At 40.4% G+C, this 23677-nt stretch overlaps 1 protein-coding gene across 3 annotated transcripts in view; it reads right to left on the bottom strand.

Annotated features, from left to right (window-relative positions):
* TCP11 (t-complex 11) overlaps positions 1-23206 on the bottom strand; it is a 28337-nt gene extending 5131 nt beyond the window's left edge. Inside the window, exons 1-3 of one of the 3 annotated variants that reach the window (XM_061195130.1) lie at positions 23073-23206; positions 20150-20275; positions 15101-15221 (exon numbers count right to left, since the gene is read on the bottom strand). In XM_061195130.1, coding sequence (XP_061051113.1) covers positions 15101-15221; positions 20150-20275; positions 23073-23200 — 375 coding nt within the window. In that variant the 5' untranslated portion in view covers positions 23201-23206. Of the gene's footprint in view, positions 1-15100; positions 15222-20149; positions 20276-23072 lie in introns of those variants that run through there. The other 2 variants (XM_061195132.1, XM_061195128.1) reach the window with 2 other exon arrangements.
* Positions 23207-23677: the final 471 nt, after the last annotated feature.

Below are 23677 nucleotides of genomic sequence, written 5' to 3'. Positions count from 1 at the left end.
CACAATAAAATCAAATTCCATAACTGCTGGGTGGGTGACTCACAAACTGCAGAACACTTATACCACAAAAGCCCACCCACTGGAGTGAAAGTTCTGAGCCCCACGTCAGGCTCCCCAACCTGGGGGTCCAGCAACAGGAGGAGGAATTCCTAGAGAATCAGGCTTTGAAGGCTAGTGGGATGTGATTGCAGGACTTTGACAGGACTGGGGGAAACAGAGACTCCACTATTGGAGCGCACACACAAAGTAGTGTGCGCATCGGGACCCAGGGGAAGGAGCAGTGACCCCACAGGAGACTGAACCAGACCTACCTGCTAGTGTTCGAGGTTCTCCTGCAGAGGCAGGGGGTGGCTGTGTCTCACCGTGAGGACAAGGACACTGGCAGCAGAAGTTCTGGGAAGTACTCCTTGGCGTGAGCCCTCCCAGGTTTCACCATTAGCCCCACCAAAGAGCCTGGGTAGGCTCCTGTGTTGGGTCGCCTCAGGCCAAGCAACCAACAGGGAGGGAACCCAGACCCACCCATCAGCAGACAAGCAGATTAAAGTTTTACTGAGCTCTGCCCACCAGAGCAACAGCCAGCTCTACCCACCACCAGTCCCTCCCATCAGGAAACTTGCACAAGCTTCTTAGATAGCCTCATCCACCAGAGGGCAGACAGCAGAAGCAAGAAGAACTACAATCCTGCAGCCTGTGGAACAAAAACCACATTCACAGAAAGATAGGCAAGATGAAAAGGCAGAAGGCTATGTACTGGATGAAGGAACAAGATAAAACCCCAGAAAAACAACTAAATGAAGTGGAGATAGGCAACCTTCCAGAAAAAGAATTCAGAATAATGATAGTGAAGATGATCCAGGACCTCGGAAAAACAATGGAGGCAAAGATCGAGAAGATGCAAGAAATGTTTAACAAAGACCTAGAAGAATTAAAGAACAAACAAACAGAGATGAACAATACAATAACTGAAATGAAAAATACACTAGAAGGAATCAATAGCAGAATAACTGAGGCAGAAAAATGGATAAGTGACCTGGAAGACAGAATGGTGGAATTCACTGCTGCGGAATAGAATAAAGAAAAAAGAAATGAAGACAGCCTAAGAGACCTCTGGGACAACATTAAACGCAACAACATTCACATTATAGGGGTCCCAGAAGGAGAAGAGAGAGAGAAAGGACCAGAGAAAATATTTGAAGAGATTATAGTCGAACACTTCCCTAACATGGGAAAGGAAATAGCCACCCAAGTCCAGGAAGCACAGAGTGTCACATACAGGATAAACCAAAGGAGAAACACACCAAGACACATAGTAATCAAATTGGCAAAAATTAAAGACAAAGAAAAATTATTGAAAGCAGCAAGGGAAAAATGACAAATAACATATAAGGGAACTCCCATAAGGTTAACAGCTGATTTCTCAGCAGAAACTCTGCAAGCCAGAAGGGAGTGGCATGACATATTTAAAGTGATGAAAGGGAAGAACCTACAACCAAGATTACCCTTCCCGTCAAGGATCTCATTCAGATTTCACGGAGAAATCAAAAGCTTTACAGACAAGCAAAAGCTAAGAGAATTCAGCACTACCAAACCAGCTCTAAAACAAATGCTAAAGGAACTTCTCTAAGTGGGAAACACAAGAGAAGAAAAGGACCTACAAAAACAAACCCAAAACAATTAAGAAAATGGTCATAGGAACATACATATCGATAATTACCTTAAACGTGAATGGATTAAATGCTCCAACCAAAAGACACAGGCTCGCTGAATGGATACAGAAACAAGACCCATATATATGCTGTCTACAAGAGACCCACTTCAGACCTAGGGACACATACAGACTGAAAGTGAGGGGATGGAAAAAGATATTCCATGCAAATGGAAATCAAAAGAAAGCTGGAATAGCTATACTCATATCAGATAAAATAGACTTTAAGATAAAGAATGTTACAAGACACAAGGAAGGACACTACATAATGATCAAGGCATCAATCCAATAGGATATAACAATTATAAATATATATGCACCCAACATAGGAGCACCTCAATACATAAGGCAACTGCTAACAGCTATAAAAGAGGAAATCAACAGTAACACAATAATAGTGGGGGACTTCTAACACCTCACTTACACCAATGGACAGATCATCCAAACAGACAATTAATAAGGAAACACAAGCTTTAAATGACACAATAGACCAGATAGATTTAATTGATATTTATAGGACATTCCATCCTAAAACAGCACATTACACTTTCTTCTCAAGTGCACACGGAACATTCTCCAGGATAGATCACATCTTGGGTCACATCAAGCCTCAGTAAATTTAAGAAAATTGAAATCATATCAAGCATCTTTTCTGACCACAACACTATGAGATTAGAAATCAATTACAGGGAAAAAAACGTAAAAAACACAAACACATGGAGGCTAAACAATACGTTACTAAATAACCAAGAGATCACTGAAGAAATCAAAGAGGAAATCAAAAAATACCTAGAGACAAATGACAATGAAAACACGACGATCCAAAACCTATGGGATGCAGCAAAAGCAGTTCTAAGAGGGAAGTTTATAGCTATACAAGCCTACCTCAAGAAACAAGAAAAATCTCAAATAAACAATCTAACTTTACACCTAAAGGAACTGGAGAAAGAAGAGCAAACAAAACCCAAAGTTAGCAGAAGGAAAGAAATCATAAAGATCAGAGCAGAAATAACTGAAATAGAAACAAAGAAAACAATAGCAAAGATCAATAAAACTAAAAGCTGGTTCTTTGAGAAGATAAACAAAATTGATAAACCATTAGCCAGACTCATCAAGAAGAAGAGGGAGAGGACTCAAATAAAATTAGAAATGAAAAGGGAGAAGTTACAACAGACACCGCAGAAATACAAAGCATCCTAAGAGACTACTACAAGCAACTCTATGCCAATAAAATGGACAACCTGGAAGAAATGGACAAATTCTTAGAAAGCTATAACCTTCCAAGACTGAACCAGGAAGAAATAGAAAATAGGAACAGACAAATCACAAGTAATGAAATTGAAACTGTGATTAAAAATCTTCCAACAAACAAAAGTCCAGGACCAGATGGCTTCACAGGTTTGAATTCTATCAAACATTTAGAGAAGAGCTAACACCCATCCTTCTCAAACTCCTCCAAAAAATTGCAGAGGAAGGAACACTCCCAAACTCATTCTATGCGGCCACCATCACCCTGACCAAAACCGACAAAGATACTACAAAAAAAGAAAATTACAGACCAATATCACTGATGAATATACATGCAAAAATCCTCAACAAAATACTAGCAAACAGAATCCAAGAACACATTAAAAGGATCATACACCACGATCAAGTGGGATTTATCCCAGGGATGCAAGGATTCTTCAATATACACAAATCAATCAATGTGATACACCATATTAACAAATTGAAGAATAAAAACCATATGATCATCTCAATAGATGCAGAAAAAGCTTTTGACAAAATCAACACCCATTTATGACAGAAAGTGGGCATAGAGGGAACCTACCTCAACATAATAAAGGCCATATATGACAAACCCACAGCAAACATCATTCTGAATGGTGAAAAAATGAAAGCACTTCCTCCAAGATCAGGAACAAGACCAGGATGTCCACTCTCACCACTATTATTCAACATAGTTTTGGAAGTCCTAGCCACGGCAATCAGAGAAGAAAAAGAAATAAAAGGAATACAAATTGGAAAAGAGCAAGTAAAACTGTCACTGTTTGCAGATGACATGATACTATACACAGAGAATCCTAAAGATGCCACCAGAAAACTACTAGAGCTAATCAATGAATGTGGTAAAGTAGCAGGATACAAAATCAATGCACAGAAATATCCTGCATTCCTATACACTAATGATGAAAAATCTGAAAAAGAAATTAAGGAAACACTCCCATTTACCATCGCAATAAAAAGAATAAAATACCTAGGAATAAACCTACCTAGGGAGACAAAAGACCTGTATGCAGAAAACTATAAGACACTGATGAAAGAAATTAAAGATGATACAAACAGATGGAGAGATATACCATGTTCTTGGATTGGAAGAATCAATATTGTGAAAATGACTATACTACCCAAAGCAATCTACAGATTCAATGCAATCCCTATCAAATTACCAATGGCATTTTTTACAGAACTAGAACAAAAAGTCTTAAAATTTGTATGGAGACACAAAAGACCTCGAGAAGCCAAAGCACTCTTGAGGGGAAAAAACGGAGTTGGAGGAATCAGACTCCCTGACTTCAGACTATACTACAAAGCTACAGTAATCACGACAATATGGTACTGGCACAAAAACAGAAATATAGATCAATGGAACAGGATAGAAAGCCCAGAGATAAACCCACACACCTACGGTCAATTAATCTATGATAAAGGAGGCAAGGATATACAATGGAGAAAAGACAGTCTCTTCAATAAGTGGTGCTGGGAAAACTGGACAGCTACATGTAAAAGAATGAAATTAGAACACTCCCTAACACCATACACAAAAATAAACTCAAAATGGATTAGAGAACTAAATGTAAGACCAGACACTATAAAGCTCTTAGAGGAAAACATAGGAAGGACACTCTTTGACATAAATCACAGCAAGATCTTTTTTGATCCACCTTCTAGAGTAATGGAAATAAAAACAAAAATAAACAAATGGAACCTAATGAAACTTAAAAGCTTTTGCAAAGCAAAGGAAACTACAAACAAGATGAAAAGACACCCCTCAGAATGGGAGAAAATATTTGCAAATGAATCAACGGACAAAGGATTAATCTCTAAAATATATAAACAGCTCATGCAGCTCAATATTATAAAAAAAAAACAACCCAATCCAAAAATGGGCAGAAGACCTAAATAGACATTTCCCCAAAGAAGACATACAGATGGCCAAGAAGCACATGAAAAGCTGCTCAACATCACTAATTATTAGAGAAATGCAAATCAAAACTACAATGAGGTATCACCTCACACCAGTTAGAATGGGCATCATCAGAAAATCTAAAAACAACAAACGCTGGAGAGGGTGCAGAGAGAAGGGAACCCTCTTGCACTGTTGGTGGGAATGTAAATTGATACAGCTACTATGGAGAACAGTATGGAGGTTCCTTAAAAAAACTAAAAATAGAATTACCATATGACCCAGCAATCCCACTACTGGGCATATACCCTGAGAAAACCATAATTCAAATAGACACATGCACCTCAATGTTCATTGCAGCACTATTTACAATAGCCAGGACATGGAAGCAACCTAAATGCCCATCGACAGATGAATGGATAAAGAAGATGTGGTACATATATACAATGGAATAGTACTCAGCCATAAAAAGGAAGGGAATTGGGTCATTTGCAGAGACGTGGATGAACCTATAGACTGTCATACAGAGTGAAGTAAGTCAGAAGGAGAAAAACAAACATCATGTGTTAGCTCATATATGTGGAACCTAGAAAAGTGGTACAGATGAACCAGTTTGCAGGGCAGACATTGAGACACAGATGTAGAGAACAAACGTATGGACACCAAGGGGGGAAAGTGGTGGGGGGCGGGTGGTGGTGGTGGTGTGATGAATTGGGAGATTGGGATTGACATGTATACACTGATGTGTGTGAAATGGATGACTAATAAGAACCTGCTGTATAAAAAATTTTTTAAAAAACTTGATGTATAAATATTAAAAAAAAAGTCCCTTGAAATAGACTATTAACCCAAAAATATAAGTTCCCTGTGGACGGAGACTCTCTTATTCATCTCTGTGCCTCTGTAACATCTAGACATTGGTGGTGGTGAGGGATAGGGTTGTTTAATTTAATGGAATACTGTGTTGTCACAGCAAGATCCCAACTGTTTAGCTTCATCTTAAACAAATAAAAGTTGCTCCATACTATCCATTTAAATGACAAACTATGCCAGTTATCCACTTGGAGCCTCTCAGTTCCAAATCTACCCATCAGTGCCTACTCTGAGAAAATGGTGCTGGGCCCTTTAAATATTTTTCCTTTGCTGGCTGGCACAATGTTAAGTTCTGTCAGTAGAGGGTGCTAAAGAGACAATGCAAGAGGAAGATGTCTTCCTTCCTGGCTCTGGTGTGCTCCTCCCAGCAAGCTCCTGCAGCACAGCAGCTTCTCTTTGTTCGAATTACTATGTGATTTCTTTTGCCTGATTGGACCCTGACTGATACAAAATCTGTACCATGAGTGAGGTTTGAACTCAAATGGCCACATGTCCATTGGATTTGATGAGCAGAAAGTAGCAAGTACTTTAGATACCTTAGAAAAACATGCAAACTAGAGGATGGCAGATAATCCCTACAAGAATTGGGCAGCTGGTGACCTCAGTACAGTTGCTAGAGTTTCAGTGGTCTGAGCTTGTCAAGCTTTCCACTCCAAGATGAAAAGTAAGTTGCTGTACCTCAAACCACCCATCACGAAAAAAGGCACAACACTCGTAGGACTTTGTGGATGTGGTAGGCAACATACACCACATTTGAGATTGCTACTGTGACACTCATTTAGAGTCACTCACAAGGTTGCCAATTTCAAGTGGAACCAAGCAAGACTAGGCTCCGCAGCAAGTTCAGGCTGCTATACAAGTCACTCTACCATTTAGGCCTGATCCAGCAGCCTCAGTGATACTTGAAGTGTCCATGGCGAGTAAGGATGCTTGCTGTACAGAACCCTGGCAAACACCAACAGGAACATCACAGCACAGACTTCTAGGATTTGGGAGCAAATCTATGCCCTCTTCTGCAGATAACTATTTGCCTTTTGAGAAACAGTTTCTGGCTTGTGCCTGACCCTTGGCAAAAAGTAAACACCGCACCACAGGACACTGGGTGACCATGTGGCCTGAGAGTCCCATCAGGAACTTGGTGTTGTCTGACCTACCTAGCCACAAGACTGGACATGCACCACAGCAATCTATCATCAGATGAAAATGGCCCATAAGAGACCAAGCATATCCAGGTACAAGGACAGACATACAGACCAGATTAGAATAGAGAGCCCAGAAATAAAACCTGGACATATGGTCAAATGATTTTTGAGAACAATGCCAAGACCATTCAATGGGGAAAGGACAGTCTTTTCAACAAATGGTACTGGGGAAACTGGATATCCACATGCAAAAGAATGAAGTTGAACCTTACCTACACCAAATAAAAAATTAACTCAAAATGGGTGGAAGGCCTAAACATAAGAGCTAAAATTCTGAAATTCTCAGAAGAAAATAGGAGTAAATCTTCATAATCTTGGATTTCATAAGATATGACACCAAAAGCAGAAGCAACCATAGACTAGATAAATGGGGCTTCATTAAAATTAAAACTTTTGTGCATCAAGGTACACTATCAAGAAAGTGAAAAAACTACCCACAGAATGGAAGACAACATCTGCAAATCATTTATCAGACAAGGGTCAACTATCCAGAATGTTTAAGGAACTCTTACAACTCAACAACAAAAAGACAACTCAATTTTAAAATGGGCAAAAGACTTGAGTAAATATTTCTCCAAAGATGATGTAGAAGAGGGCATCAAGCACATGAAGATGCTCAACATCATTAGCCACTAGGGAAATGCAAATCAAAACCACATTAAGATTCCACTTCATACAGGCTGTGCCATGGGAAGATGTCTATAATTTTTTTTTAAAAAGGAAAATAAATGTTGAAAAATAAGTGAAAATGTGGAGAAATTGGAATACTCATACATTTCTGGTGGGAATGTAAAATGGTAAGTCACTGTGGAAAACAGTTTAGTGATTTCTCAATAAATTAAATATAGAATTATCACATGACTCAGCAATTCCACTCCAGGGTATATATTCCAAAGACTGGAAAAGAGATGTTCAAACAAAGACTTGTACACAAATGTTCATAGCAGCACTACTCCCAATAGCAAAAATGTGAAAACACAAATGTCCATCAACAGATGAATGGGGACTTCCCTGGTGGTCCAGTGGCTAAGACTCCGTGCTCCCAATGCAGGGGGCCCGGGTTCAATCCCTGGTCAGGAAACTAGATCCCACATGCTGCAACTAAGAGTCCACATGTCACAACTGAAAAAAGATCCTGAAGAGGATAGAAAGCCCAGAGATAAACCCACGCACATATGATCACCTCATCTTTGACAAAGGAGGCAAGAATATACAATGGAGAAAAAACAGCCTCTTCAATAAGTGGTGCTGGGAAAAATTGATAGATACATGTAAAAGAATGAAATTAGAACACACCCTAACACCAAACACAAAAATAAACTCAAAACGGATTAAAGACCTAAATGTAAGGCCAGACACTATAAAACTCTTAGAGGAAATCATAGGCAGAACACCCTATGACATAAATCACAGCAAGATCCTTTTTGACCCACCTCCTAGAATAAGGGAAATAAAAACAAAAATAAACAAATGGGACCTAATGAAACTTAAAAGCTTTTGCACAGCAAAGGAAACCATAAACAACATGAAAAGACACCCCTCAGAATGGGAGAAAATATTTGCAAATGAAGCAACTGACAAAGGATTAATCTCCAAAATATACAAGCAGCTCATGCAGCTCAATATCACAAAAACAAACAACCCAATCCAAAAATGGGCAGAAGACCTAAATAGACATTTCTCCAAAGAAGACATACAGATGGCCAACAAATGCATGAAAAAATGCTCAACATCACTAATCATTAGAGAAATGCAAATCAAAACCACAATGAGGTATCACCTCACATGGGTCAGAATGGCCATCATCAAAAAATCTACAAACAATAAATGCTGGAGAGAGTGTGGAGAAAAGGGAACCCTCCTGCCCTGTTGGTGGGAATGTAAATTCATAGAGCCACTGTAGAGAACAGTTTGGAGGTTCCTTGAAAAACTAAAAATAGAATTACCATATGACCCAGCAATCCCACTACTGGGCATATACCCTGAGAAAACCATAATACAAAAAGACACATGCACCCCAATGTTCATTGCAGCACTATTTACAATAGCCAGGACATGGAAGCAACCTAAATGCCCACCGACAGACGAATGGATAAAGAAGATGTGGTACATATATATAATGGAATATTACTCAGCCATAAAAAGAAACGAAATTGGGTCATTTGTAGAGACGTGGATGGATCTAGACACTGTCATACAGAGTGAAGTAAGTCAGAAAGAGAAAAACAAATATCGTATATTAACGCATATACGTGGAAACTAGAAAAATGGTACAGATGAACTGGTTTGCAGGGCAGAAATAGAGACACAGATGTAGAGAACAAACGTATGGACACCAAGGGGGGAAAGCGGCAGGGGGCAGTGGTGGTGTGATGAATTGGGCTATTGGGATTGACATATATACACTAATATGTATAAAATAGATAACTAGTAAGAACCTGCTGTATAAAAAATAAATAAAATAAAATTCAAAAAATAAATAAAAGGAAAGTGGATCAAAAAAAAAATCTAGAAACAATAAATGCTGGAGAGGGTGTGGAGAAAAGGGAACCCTCCTGCACTGTTGGTGGGAATGTAAATTGATACAGCCACTATGGAGAACAGTATGGAGGTTCCTTGAAAAACTAAAAATAGAACTACCATATGACCCAGCAATCCCACTACTGGGCATATACCCTGAGAAAACCATAATTCAAAAAGATACATGCACCACAATGTACACTGCATCTCTATTTACAATAGCCAGGACGTGGAAGCAACCTAAATGTCCATCAACAGATGAATGGATAAAGAAGATGTGGCACATATATACAATGGAATATTACTCAGCCATAAAAAGGAACGAAACTGAGTTATTTGTAGTGAGATGGATGGACCTAGAATCTGTCATACAGAGTGAAATAAGTCAGAAAGAGAAAAACAAATACCGTATGCTAACACATACATATGGAATTTTAAAAAAGCAGCACTGATGAACCTAGTGGCAGGGCAGGAATAAAGACACAGACGTAGAGAATGGATTTGAGGGCATGGGGTGGGGGGGAAGCTGGGATTAAGTGAGAGAGTAGCACTGACATATATACACTACCAAATGTAAAATGGATGGCTAGTGGGAAGCTGCTGCATAGCACAAGGAGATCAACTTGATGCTCTGTGACAACCTAGAGGGATGGGATAGAGAGAGTGGGAGGGAGGCTCAAGAGGAAGGGGATATGGGGATATATGTATACATATAGCTGATTCACTTTGTTATACAGCGGAAACTAACACAACCTTGTAAAGCATTTATACTCCAATAAAGATGTGAAAAAAGAAAAAAAGATCCCGCATGCTGCAACTGAAGATGCTGCACGCTGCAACTAAGACGTGACGTGGCCAAAAACAAAACAAAACAACAAATGAATGGATAAACAAAATATGGTATATCCATACAATGGAATATTTTCAGCCATAAAAAGGGATGAAGTTCTGATGCACACTGCAATGTGGATGAACCTTGAAAACATGCTAAGTAAAATTTGCCATATGTAAAAGGACAAATGTTGTATGATTCCACTTATATGAGGAACCTAGAGTAGTCAAATTCATAGAGACAGAAGGTAAAATAGAGGTTACCAGGCACTGGGGGAAAAGGGGTCTGAAGAGTTACTGTTTAATGGGTAGAGTTTCTCTTTGGGAAGATGAAAACGTTCTGGAAATGGATAGTGGTGATGACTGCACAACATTGCGAATGTACTTAATGCCACTGAATTGTAACACTTAACATTATTAAAACGGTAAAAATTTTGTTTACCATAATGAAAAAAATCCTAAAAAGCACAAACAACTAAGTTGGTAATGTGGCACCATTCCCCAGGGAGGATCAGCCAGCCACCTGGTAGCAGATGATTTCTTTGGATCTCTTCCTTCGTGGAGGGGGCGGAGAGTCACCCTCAATGGAAGAGACGCATTCTGAATATGGAGCTGTCTTCCCTGTCTGCACTACTTCTGTTAGCACCAACATCCACATACTCACAAAATTTCACAGAATGCCTTATCCTCTGTCCTGGGTCCTGGTATGCCCCACAGCACTGCATCTAATAAAGGAACTCATTTTACAGCCAAGAAAGTACAGCAACGGGTTCATACCCACATACCCCTCATGGAGAGTCGACTGGTCTTAACTGAAAAGTGGAATGGCTTATTGAAGACTCAGTTACAGCATTAGTTGAGAGATAATATCCTGAAAGGAAGAGGTTCTGTCTTATAAGATGCAATATATACTTTGAATCAAAACCATTATGCAGTGCTATTCCCTAAAGCCAGAATACACGGTCCCAGGAATCAAGGGGTGGAAGTAGGACTGGTTCCTCTCACCATTATATCTAATAACCTACTTGCAGAATTTTTATTTCCCCTCCTGACAACTTTGGGCTCTGCTGATTTGGGAGGAATGCTTACATTGGTTCCAATGAATTAGAAGATGAGACTACCCCCCTGATCATTTTGGGCTCCCTCTACCACTGAACCAACAAGGTAAAAAAGGAGTTCCTCTATGGACTAGAGTAATTGATCCTGAGTACTAAGGAGAAACTGGGTTGCTGCTACACAATGGGAGCAAGAAGGACTGTGTCTGGAACCCAGAAGATTCTAAGGTACCTCTTGATACTTCCATACCCAATAATATAGGTCAAGGGAAAACCACAACATACAAACAACAAAAGCAAAATGCCCAAGGACTCAGACTCTTTGGCAATGAAGGTTTGGGTCACTCCGTCAGATAAAGAACCCCAGCAGCTAAGGACAAGGCAAATATGGAATGACTATTAAAATGAAGCCATAGGTACCAACTACAGCCTCATGACCACTTACAGAAACAAAGACCATACATTTTCTCTTTGCTTGTTATAAGCATGGTTTTATTTGTATATGCTAACCATTTTCTTCTCTCTCCTTCCCATTATTATTTTTTTTAATTTTTATTTTATATTGGAGTATAGTTGATTTACAAGTTTTGTTAGTTTCAGGTGTACAGCAAAGTGATTCAGTTATACATATATCTTTTTCAGATTCTTTTCCCATTTAGGTTATTACAGAATAATTGAGTAGAGTTCTCTGTGCTATACAGTAGGTCCTTGATGATTATCTGTTTTATATATAGTAGTGTGTATACATTGCTGCAAGTGGCATTATTTCATTCTTTATTTATGGCTGAGTAATATTCCACTGTATATGTGTACTATATCTTCTTTATCCATTCATCTGTCTATGGACATTAAGGTTGCTTCCATGTCCTGGCTATTGTAAATAGTGCTGCAGTGAACATTTGGGGTGCACGTATCTTTTGAATTATGGTTTTCTCTGGATATATGCCCAGGAGTGGGATTGCAGAATCATATGATAGCTCTATTTTTAGTTTTTTAAGGAACCTCCATTATTATTTTATAGACAGGTTGTTGGAAGTTAAATTTTACAGTTTAGCCTGTAGGTAATAGAATATTCAGTGAGACTATGACTGTATATGAGGTATATCATAGACAGCAACAGTTATAACTGTTGGGAATGTGAGTTTCCTCATTTGGGGAAAAGGATAAGAACTTGTAAGACATACAGCTACGTCTTTTGTCTTTTCTTTTTCTTTTTTTCGGCCGCACTGCACGGCTTGTGGGATCTTAGTTCCCTGACCAGGAATTGAACCCGGGCCCACGGCAGTCCTAACTACTGGACGGCCAGGGAATTCCCTGGATAGCTATGTCTTATTAGGTAAAAATAGAATTGTTTTCAGGAATTTGAGTGTGTGTAGAAGGGTACATATGGAAGCTGAGTAGCCAAAGGAATGGAATGCAACATTTATCAATTTACTGCCTCTCAAATCCTCTCCAAATCCATCCTTTTCTTCTCCATTTTCTCAGAGTAAGTCCTTTAAATATTTTTCCTTTACCAGATGGCACAATTTTAAGCTTCATCTGTAGGTGGCACTTTTTTGGGGGGCGGGGGAGTATAGTTGATTTACAATGTTGTGTCAGTTTCTGGTATACAGCAAAGTGATTCAGATTATATCTATATAGATATATATAATTAAATTGTTTTTCATATTCTTCTTCATTATGGTTTATTACAGGATATTGAATATAGTTCTCTGTGCTATACAGTAGGACCTGTTGTTTATCTATTTTACACACAGTAGTTTATATCTGCTAATCCCAAACTCCTAATTTATCCCTGCCCTCACCCTTTCCCCTTTGGTAATCATAAGTTCGTTTTCTCTGTGAGTCTGTTTGTTTGGCAAATAAGTTCACTTGTATCATACTTTAGATTACACATATAAATGAGATCACCTGATATTTGTCGTTCTCTGTCTGACTTACTTCACTTAGTATGATAGTTAGTATGATAATTTCTAGGTCCATGCATGTTGTTGCAAATGGCATTATTTCATTCTTTTTTATGGCTGAGCAATATTCTACTGTGTATATGGACCCCATCTTCTTTATCTATTCATCTGTCCATGGATGTATATGGACCCCATCTTCTTTATCCATTCATCTGTCCATGGACATTTAGGTTGCTTTCATGTCTTGGCTACTGTAAATAGTGCTGCTATGAACATTGGGGTGCATGTGAGATGGTTATTAATTGGTTTTCTGTTACCATAAGCAAGTTAACCATAAACTTTGAGACTTAAAACAGTATATACATTTGTCATCTCACAGTTTCTGTGGGTCAAGAGTCCAGAAAGTTTAACCAGATCCTCTGTTCAGGATCTCACAAGGTTGCAATCAAGGTGTTGGTTGGGCTGTGTTCTCATTTGAAAACCTGACTGGGGAAGAATGTTTCCAAGCTCATTCAAAGTGTTGACAGAATTCACTTCCTTACAGCTGTATACTTGAAGGCCCCAGCTTCTTACTGGCTGTTGGTTGGATGCTGCCCTCAGGTCCTAGAGGCCACCTGCATTTCCTTGCCATGTGGCCCTCTCCATATGCAGTTCACAACATACCTGTTTGCTTTTTCTTTTTTTTTTTTTAAGTTTTTTTTTAACTTATTTATTTATTCATTTATTTTTGGCTGTGTTGGGTCTTTGCTGCACGCGGGCTTTCTCTAGTTGTGGTGAGCGGGGGCTACTCTTCATTGTGGTATGCGGGCTTCTCATTGCGGTGGCTTCTCTTGTTGCGCAGCACAGGCTCTAGGTGTGCAGGCTTCAGTAGTTGTGGCTTGCAGGCTCTAGAGTGCAGTCTCAGTAGTTGTGGCACATGGGCTTAGTTGCTCCGCGGCATGTGGGATCTTCCCAGGCCAGGGCTCGAACTTGTGTCCCCTGCATTGGCAGGCAGATTCTTAACCACTGCGCCTCCAGGGAAGTCCCTACCTGTTTGCTTTTTCAAGGCCAGCTGGAAAGTCTCTCTCCAGCCTGCTAAGATAGTCTTACATAATGAAATGTAATCCTGGGAGTAACATCCCATCACCTTTGCCATATTCTATTGATTAAAAGCAAGTTATAGATCTCATCCACACTCAAAGAGAGAGGATTATACAAGGGCATGGATCACTGGGGGTCACCTTAGGGTGTATCCACCACATACTAGAAAGACCTTGCAAAAGGCAAGAGCTTTTCTTCCTGGTTCTGGAATGTTCACATGGCAGGCTCCTATAGTACATGTGGCTCTGCAGGCAGCTGGCTCCTGCAGCTGAGAGGCTTCTCTAGCACTGGACTCTGCAGAGAAAGTGGCTGCTTCTCCAGGGCCAGGCTCCTGCAGCACAGGCAACTGCCCTGGCAACCAGCTCCTGCAGTACACGGCGGTCAGCAGCACACACAGGCCAGCAACCTCCCCTGGCACAGACATGCCCTCAAATGAGTAACTGGGTCCTTGGGTGTTCCCCATCCCCCGAGGATGAGAAAGGATTCTGCTTATGTCTGATATTCCAGTAGAGTTTTCTTTGCTTCTTCCTAGCCCAAAGCCTTCATTTCTCCAATTCCCTGTTATAATAATTTTTATATTAAAACTTCTTTGTTGAAATTACTGTGTGATTTCTGTCTATTGATTAGACTCTGACTGATTCACGGACCATGTTCAGTTAGGATTTGCCAGCCACTGACATTCCAGTGAGTGGAGGCTGTCTAGGAACTTTACATCTACAAATGAAAGGTTCGTCACTCACCTCTTTAATTTCTTTTAGGAGTTCAAGAGCACAGCTGAAGTCTGGAGGAGTAGCTAATAATTGCTCTTCCAGATGATCCCAAAAGGCATTGTGCATTGTCTCCTTGACCCTGCCTTCCAGACTGTAAGAAGGTTAAATGAACAAATTACTTTCTCTACTCAAAAACTGCCAAAAGGTCATTATCTCCTAAGCCCCAAACAGTGTTTGATATGATAAAAGACCATTATACAGACAGGGAAAGGCCAGGAACTATGTTTGGACGGTAGCAGAGCCGAATAAGCTGGGGTTAAACCTGGATGTCAATGGCACCAGCACAACCTCTCAGAAGGGCTCCTTGTGGTTCCAGCATAGCCCTCCCTCTGCAGTAGGAAGAACCCTGAATAGAGATCAGGCTGAACTTTAGCACTGATTTTGCATTTAGCTTAGAAAAGATGTGACTTAGTTTCCCTTTATGTACACATATAGCAATGAACTAAATGATCTTTCACTTTCTTATAGACCTAAAATCTAGGAAAGGATTTTCCTTCTTTGATAACACCTGAATATCTATAGATACTTCCAAATCAGCAGTTCTAAAATTGAATTCACTATCTTCCCCTTCCAAACCTGTTCCTCCTGTATTCCCAATTTCAATGGCACTACCATGTAGCCAGTCATGGAAGCCAGAAATACCCATCTTTTTCCCCGCCTCAAAAAAATAAATAAATAAAGGGACTTCCCTGGTGCCACAGTGGGTAAGAATCCGCCTGCCAATGCAGCGGACATAGGTTCGAACCCTAGTCCAGGAAGATCCCACATGCCGCAGAGCAACTAAGCCCGTGCACCACAACTACTGAGCCTGCGCTCTAAAGCCTGTGAGCTACAACTACTGAGCCCACGTACTGCAACTACTGAAGCCCGCGCACCTGGAGCCCATGCTCCGCAAGAAGAGAAGCCACCGCAGTGAGGAACCCACGCACCACAACAAAGAGTAGCCCCCAATCGCCAACTAGAGAAAGCCAACGCACAGCAATGAAGACCCAATGCAGCCATAAATAAATAAATAAATAAATAAATAAATAATTTTTTAAAACTTTTAAAAAACCAAACCAAACAAACAAAAACCAGAAGCAAAGGTAATTCAATTAGAAAGGACAGTCTTTTCAACAAATGGTGCTGGAACAACTGGACATCCACATACAAAAAAATGAATCTAGATACAGATCTTACACCTTCCACAAATAGATCATAGACCTAAATGTAAAACATAAAACTCTAAAACTTCTAGAAGATAACAGGAGAAATCTAGGTAACCTTGGGTTTGGCAACGACCTTTTAGATACAACACCAAAAGAAAAAATTTGTAAGTTGGGCTTCATTAAAATTAAGAACTGCTCTGTGAGAGACAAGAGAATGAAAAGGCAAGCTCCAATCTTCGCAAAGCACATATCTGATAAAGAACTAGTATCCAAAATACACAAAGAACTCTTAAAGTCAACAGTAAAACAACCCAATTTTAAAACAGGGAAAGGTCTGAACTGACACCTCACCAAAGTATTGATATATATACAGATGGCATATAAGCATATGAAAAGATACTCAACCTCACATCTCATTAGGGAATTGTAAATTAAAGTAACAATGAGATACCACTACACACCTATTAGAATAGCCAAAATCCAAAACACTGACAATACCAAATGCTGACAAGGACAGGAGCAACAGGAACTCTCATTCATTGCTGGTAGGAATGCAAAGTGTAAGACCGTCACTCTGGAAGATGGTTCCACAGTTTCTAACAAAATTAAACATACTCTTCCCATACAGTCCAACAATAGTGCTCCCTGGTATTTACTCAAATGAGTTGAAAGCTTATGTCCACACAAAAACCTGCACATGGACATTTATAGCAGCTTTATTCATAATTGCCAAAACTTGGAAGCAACCAAGAGGTCAACACTAAAAAGAAATGCACTATCCAGCCCCCAAAAGACATGGAGGAACCTTAAATGCATATTGCTAACTGAAAGAATCCAATCTGAAAAGGCTACATACTATATGATTCCAACTATAAGAAATTCAGAAAAACCTATGGAGACTGTAAAAAGATCAGTGGTTGCCAAGGGTTTAAGAGGGAGGGAGGGAAGGACGAATAGGTCGAACACAGGCGATTTTTAGGGCAGTGAAATTACTCTGTATGATACAGAAATGGTGAATACGTGTCATTATACATTTTTCAAAACCCATAGAATATACAACACAAAAAGTGAACACCAGTGTAAACTTGAGTTAATAATGTATTAATACTGGATCATCAATTGTAACAAATATACCACATTAATATAAAATATAAATAATAGAGGAAACTGTGTGCAGGAGAAAAGGGGGAATGTGAGAACTCTATTTTCCATCATTTTTCTATAAAACTAAACTATGCTAAAAATTGTCTATTAATATTTTAAAAGGAATTAATTTTCCTCTGACCTTTATTTAAATGATTTCTCTGACCTATACAGTTAGACTAATAAGAAGAAAAAGAATCATTTGAAAATTCTGAGGCTGTACCTAGTCATTGCCAAATAGTGATTGGTTTTCTGGCATTAAACATCCCCCCTTAGTAATGCATGCTCCTTGTAAAACAAACCAAAAAAAGCAATACAAAGATGAATACAACAAAAATCAAAATTCCTTTCCCAACACACCAATCTCAATCAGCAGAGGTAACCAACTATAGTCTAATAGTCTATTGTGTACTGTAATTGTTCTTAAAGCTTTTCCCCTCACCCTATTTGTCCAATCCATCTTCCAAGTTCCATAAATTTTGCTTTTTAAATGTCTCTGGAATCCATCCCCTCCTACCATCATCTCTTACCTGGACTACTACATTAGGCCATTAACTGGTCCCTCTGTCTTCAGTCTTGTCCCTTTTTAATTTGTTCCCCACCAATTCATTCTAAAATCAATGATTTTTCTAAGATGCAATTCCGATCATGAGGTCATGCTCAAAGTCCTTTGGTGCTTCCCATCACCAGCAGTATAAATGGCTCACATGACCCTTCCTGATATTGCTCTACCTCCCTTTCAAATTTATCTCCTCCTACCTCATAATACCCTGTGCTCAATCACATCAAGATACTTGTTCAGTTCACACCATTGTGCCTCCAACATGATTCCTCTGCCAGGAGCATTCCTTCCCACTCAGACCACCTCTAAGACTCAAGTCATCATAGGCTAAATCTTCCTCCATAGGCAAATCTTCTCTGATCTTTAGGCAGCTGAGAACTTTCATTGAACTCTATTCACACAGCTCTGAGGGAACTTATCAGTCACTTTCTGTTATTCATCTGTCTCTCTTACAAAAGCTTCTTGACAGCAAAGACAGTGCCTTATTTATTTATAGCTGTAGCTACCTCTATCCCCAGAACTCAACATTTTTCCTACCACATAATAAGGACTCAACAAATGCCTGATGAATGAATGCCCAAACATGGGATTTCCCTTAGGAACCTACAATTGCAATTAACTTCATCCTATGAGCCCAAAGTAAAGCCAACTGCCAATAAGGAGTGACCTCAAACTCGATTTCAACCTTTTTCCTGATATAAATTTTGTATTACCTTACTTGAAAACCCAGCTCTGAATAGTACTATTTCCCCTGCTTCATTTCTCCCTCTCTCATTTCCTCTACTCTTTTTTCCTCCTCTCCTGCCAGCAACAGAAACATCTAAGCAGTGAGAGAGATGCTAGAAGATCTGGGTTTTGGTGAAAACCTGTTCCCAGAGAAGCTGTGCTTGACATGGACATCTGTTGGCAAGAGCAGATCAGACCAGGAAGACCAGGGCAGCAACTTGTGGCAGAGAACAGCACTTTAGTAACAGAGTCCCTGAAGCTGACAAATGACAAAAACATTTAAGGAAATTGACTTATCACAAGCTGCCATCACATATCTGTCTATTGGTGGGAAATCAGAACTGTTTTAAAATGTAAAATCTGACAATGAATTTACCCACTTAACTGCCAATAAACTAGCAAGTCATACTTACGGACTGGTTCTTATTTATTGCAATGTCAATATAACTAAGAAGAATGAAAAATAAGGCTCGATGGGGGTGGGGGAGCATTCCTTATCAACAGGGTTCTGATCTTGATTCACAAATTAAGCTGATTTATGAAGTGGGGAATGGGGGTGCGGGTGAGGAGTTGAGGGGGCAGTTGAAAACACCACTATGAGAAAATTGATCTTTTTATCTGTGCCTGTTTAAATCTGTGATCACATAAGAGAGTAACTGATAAGACAGGAGCCATGTGGTAGGCAACCAATACCAATAAAATGACCCCAAAGATCTAGATCCCTAGTATTCACACCCTGGTATAATCCTGTACCCTGGAGTGTGGCCTGGATTTGTGGGTTCCTTTCTAGCAAACAAAATGTAGCAGAGGCCACAGACGTCACTCCTGAGGTTAGGTAACAAAAAGACCGTGGCTTCTGTCTTGGGCACCATCTCTCACCCACTTACTCTCTCGCTTTCTCACCCTGGGTGAGGGAAGGCAGCTGCTGTTTTGTGAGCCGCCCTATGGAGAGGCCCAGGTGGCAAGGAACTGAGGGCAGCTCAGGCCAACATCAACAGACTGCTAGAGCACACAGTGAAGCCACGCCCGTAATCCCTGACCCACAGAAACTGGGAGATAATGAACACTGTTTTAGCTGATGAGTTTTGGGGTAATTTGTCATGCAGCAATAGATAGCTACTACAGGCTAATTCCTCCGCATCTGTCAGAGAAGATCTGAAATCCACCCTAACTATTTTATTATTAAGTGGGGTCCCAAAGTGAACATCCCAATAATTGCTTGGGTTTATTCACTGGTTAAATAACATTTGCTTCTTGACCCTCTGATACTAATAATTATAATTTATTACTCTTCTGTTTCAGTTGCTGAGACCTCTAATGGCTTAGATTCAAGCACTGATTGTGTTATTAAATAAAAATGCTTTGAGTCTGGTCAGAAGCCATTAGTGCTAGATACCTATACCAGGATGAATAAAATGGGGAAATTAGAAGAGCCTGTACCTGCTTGGAGGCAAAACCTTCTCTTCCATGTGGAAATCATGATTCATCCCAATCTCCTTGCTCAGCCTGGAAACATCATTAACTGTATCTATCAGACCTGTGACAGAAAGAACATATGAGGTACACCTGAAACTAATGTTCTGTCACTTATACCTCAACTGAAAAAAAAGAACTTATGGGGGACACCAGTGAACTCAAAGAAGTCTGAATTTCTATTTTATTCAGAGATTCACTCCACTGAGTAGGCTCCAAATTGAGATTCATCACAGTGACCTTACACACACTCATTTGACCATTCCAGTCAGTTATGTTTTCTGAACTCTAGGCCCCGCGACAGAGCCTCGCAGTAGCCCAGCATGGGGGTAAGGGAGGATAAAGAAGCTATCTTATAAAAAAACAGAAAGTGAAACTGATTAAAAACCTTTCTCTTAAGAAGTAAAATAATGAAGTGGCAAAGAAATAATTTGTGATTTGCAAAAATAATGTTTATCTAAGGATATTACGATCCCACTCTCCTCTTCCTGCCTCTGATGGAAGTTAAATTCTCCACACAGAGGGTACTGAATGGCGTCAATCTCACTTGGTCTTCTAAAGTAGTTTCCAGAATTTAGGATTTCACAGACTAGTAAATTTCCAAAAAAATTTTGAGCAACTGACGACAGCTTGCCAACTTTTTGTTCTGTCAAGTATGGATAGTATGAAATAAGCAAATAAAAAAGCCACTCTAGGTACTTCCCTGGTGGAGCAGTGGTTAAGACTCCACGCTCCCAATGCAGGGGGCTCAGGTTCGATCCCTGGTCAGGGAACTAGATCCCACATGTATGTCACAACTAAAAGTTTGCATGCCACGACTAAGGAGCCGGTGAGGTGCAACTAAGGAGCCCGCAAGCCGCAACTAAGACCTGGTGCAACCAAGAAAAAAAAAAATCCACTCTACCACCACCAAAACCATTTCATAAAAGAAAAAGGATAGTTTAACCTCCCAAAAAGCGGAAAGGGAATACAGTCAGAAAAAAGACTAGTCCTTAAAATTGAATCAACTTAGCTTTAGGAAAAACTCATTACAATATCTTTATTTCATTTCACACAGTATGCTAAGAATTTTGTCACAAACCAGCTCTAGCATTTGGGAACCACTATTCTAAGTTCTTAGTACAGACCTACCTGATAGCAGTCTTACATAATTGGCATACATGGTAGTTATTATTACTTGGTATAAAAGAGCTGCACACAACAAATCATATTTTCTCACTCTCTTTCAATGAAGCTTCATAATTTGTTCACAAAAAAGTATTTGGCTCCAAGATGTGGAGGGGATACAAATGAACTAAGATTGGCCATGAGTTGATAATTGTTGAAGTTGGGTGATGAGTAAATGGGGGTTCATTATTCCAATCTCTCTACTTTTGTATATGTTTAAGTTTTCCATAAGCAAAAAGGTTTAAAAATGTAAAAAGGAAAAATTGCACAAAAGAGGTTTCATAGGAGAATGCCTTTGTTCTTAGAAGATACACGAAATATTTAGAGGTAAAGTCATGACTCTATAACTTCAAGAAAGAAAAAATACATATGTAAAATATAATAAGAGAAAAAAACAGTGTGGCAAATGTTAATGTGGGCATTCGTTGTTTTTTTACTTTTCAACAGATTTGAAATACATCAAAATAAAAAGTTAAGGGTAAAAGGTGATTGTAAAATTTACCAAAAAGCCACCAGCAGAGTTTCTGTTTAGGTAAATGTAACGGTGAACTGAACCTTAGGTGGACGGGAAGTTCCCTTTATTTTTGCAGTCTCTCTGAAGTCTTCAGTTTTGGCCAAAATGGCAAAACACAGTCAAATATGCAAACAGACTTACTGCTAATTCAGTAATGCAAAATCAGAACTAAGAGAAAATCTTCAAAGGGAGATTGAGCTGCTTGTAGCAGCTTATTGAAGGACTGAGGAAAATATTATACACAGAAACACTTCCCAACTACAACAAACCAAAGCTCATAGCCTGCTTTGACAAGATTGTTCTGTCGCTCAAAAGTACCATAGCACTATGCAACTCCTACAGCTGTAAAATTCAGGAACAGGGAGGGTTCAAAGAGAAATTAGAGGTAAAAAGTAACTAAAATAGATTTTAAAAATCCAGATCCCAAGGACAAAGACATTTTCAAGATAATTTGGTAACTTAACCAAGTCAACCTAATATATAAAATTTCGAAATTATTAAAAAAGAGGAGTTTGCTTATTCAGGTTATTGAGTTGTATTGCCCAAATCAGGATTCCAAAGCACCCAATTTGCTGCTTTTCCTTAACCAGCAGCGACCCCGTGTGGCTACAAGAGAAAGAAATGCGATTGAATTTAAAGACTTTAACTCAGGTTGTTGCACGTGGACAGGCCTTCAGATTGATGACTGCTGAAATTACCTGGTGATTATTATAAGAGAAATGCTGGATGAGTCCCAGTGAGATCAGACGTAAAGTGTGGAAGAGACTTTGTGCCCCAATAGGAACATAAAAAATCATCTCCTATAGTATGAGCTAAAGAGTATGAGGCCAGAGCAGCATTACTAACGCAGTCAACGAAGCACCGAGAGAACACAATGCCCATCTGGGATCATTTCCGTTCTTTAAAATCTATCCCAGGTGTCTGCCATTTTCCACCTACAAATTCAAAATAAAAGAATACAAAGCTGGCTCTGAACTGACTCAGCCTCACATCTTGTCAGATTCAAGAAATCGCTCTTGGGTCACTTCTTTCTCCAGGACCAAAAACTCTGAAGATCTTCTGGTCAACAGGGGACCTGGGGCCTTAAAGTAGAGATTGGGGCGGGGGGGATGAGGAAAAAGGGGGGTAGAGAAGTGCGGCGCCGCCGCGGGTTCCTTCCCACCTGACCCATACTAAGCACCCCGAGGGCCGGGGCCGGCGGGGCTGGACCTACGGGAAGGGTGGTCCTTGGGGCTGCTCATGTCTTCCCGGATCGGTCCTGAGGTTTCAGGCTTACAGGGCCCGCTCTCTGCATCGCCAGTGTCCTTCAGGGGCACGTTTTCCTCCACGTCCGTCATTTTGCCGATGGAATCTGGGTGGGGGAGAAATGGGGCGCTGTGGGCGGCAAGGAAGGGGGCTCTCCAACTACTGAAGGGGTCTGGGGCCCGGCCAATCGCGCCCAACCTGGACAAACTAAGAGGAAGGTGGACAGCTTCAGGGTCTCTCGGGGACCGACAGGGGCAGAGGAGCCTGGAGGAACGGGGCTGGGGAATCACAGAGAAGTGAGTGCTGGCTCCACAACCAGGAAACTGAGGCCAGAGGAGCGGCCTGCTCGCCCGAAACGCCCTCCCCAGGCCCACCCGGGCTCCAGCAGCAGGGGGAGCCCACGGCGCTCAAACCCCAGGTCCCTCGCCTCCTCCACGGCGACCCGCCGTCACTGCGGAGTCGGGCAGACTGCGGCGCACCTCTGGACTGGGGCCGTACCACCGCGGCTGGGCAGCGAGGGGCGGCGGCCGTGCGGGGCCGACCCGCGCGCACCCCCGCCGCCGCGCCAC

Source organism: Eubalaena glacialis, chromosome 7, assembly GCF_028564815.1.
Source record: "Eubalaena glacialis isolate mEubGla1 chromosome 7, mEubGla1.1.hap2.+ XY, whole genome shotgun sequence".
Classification (NCBI taxonomy): domain Eukaryota; kingdom Metazoa; phylum Chordata; class Mammalia; order Artiodactyla; family Balaenidae; genus Eubalaena; species Eubalaena glacialis.
Note: the sequence above shows the minus strand (reverse complement) of the source record. Positions and strands in the feature narration are given on the sequence as shown.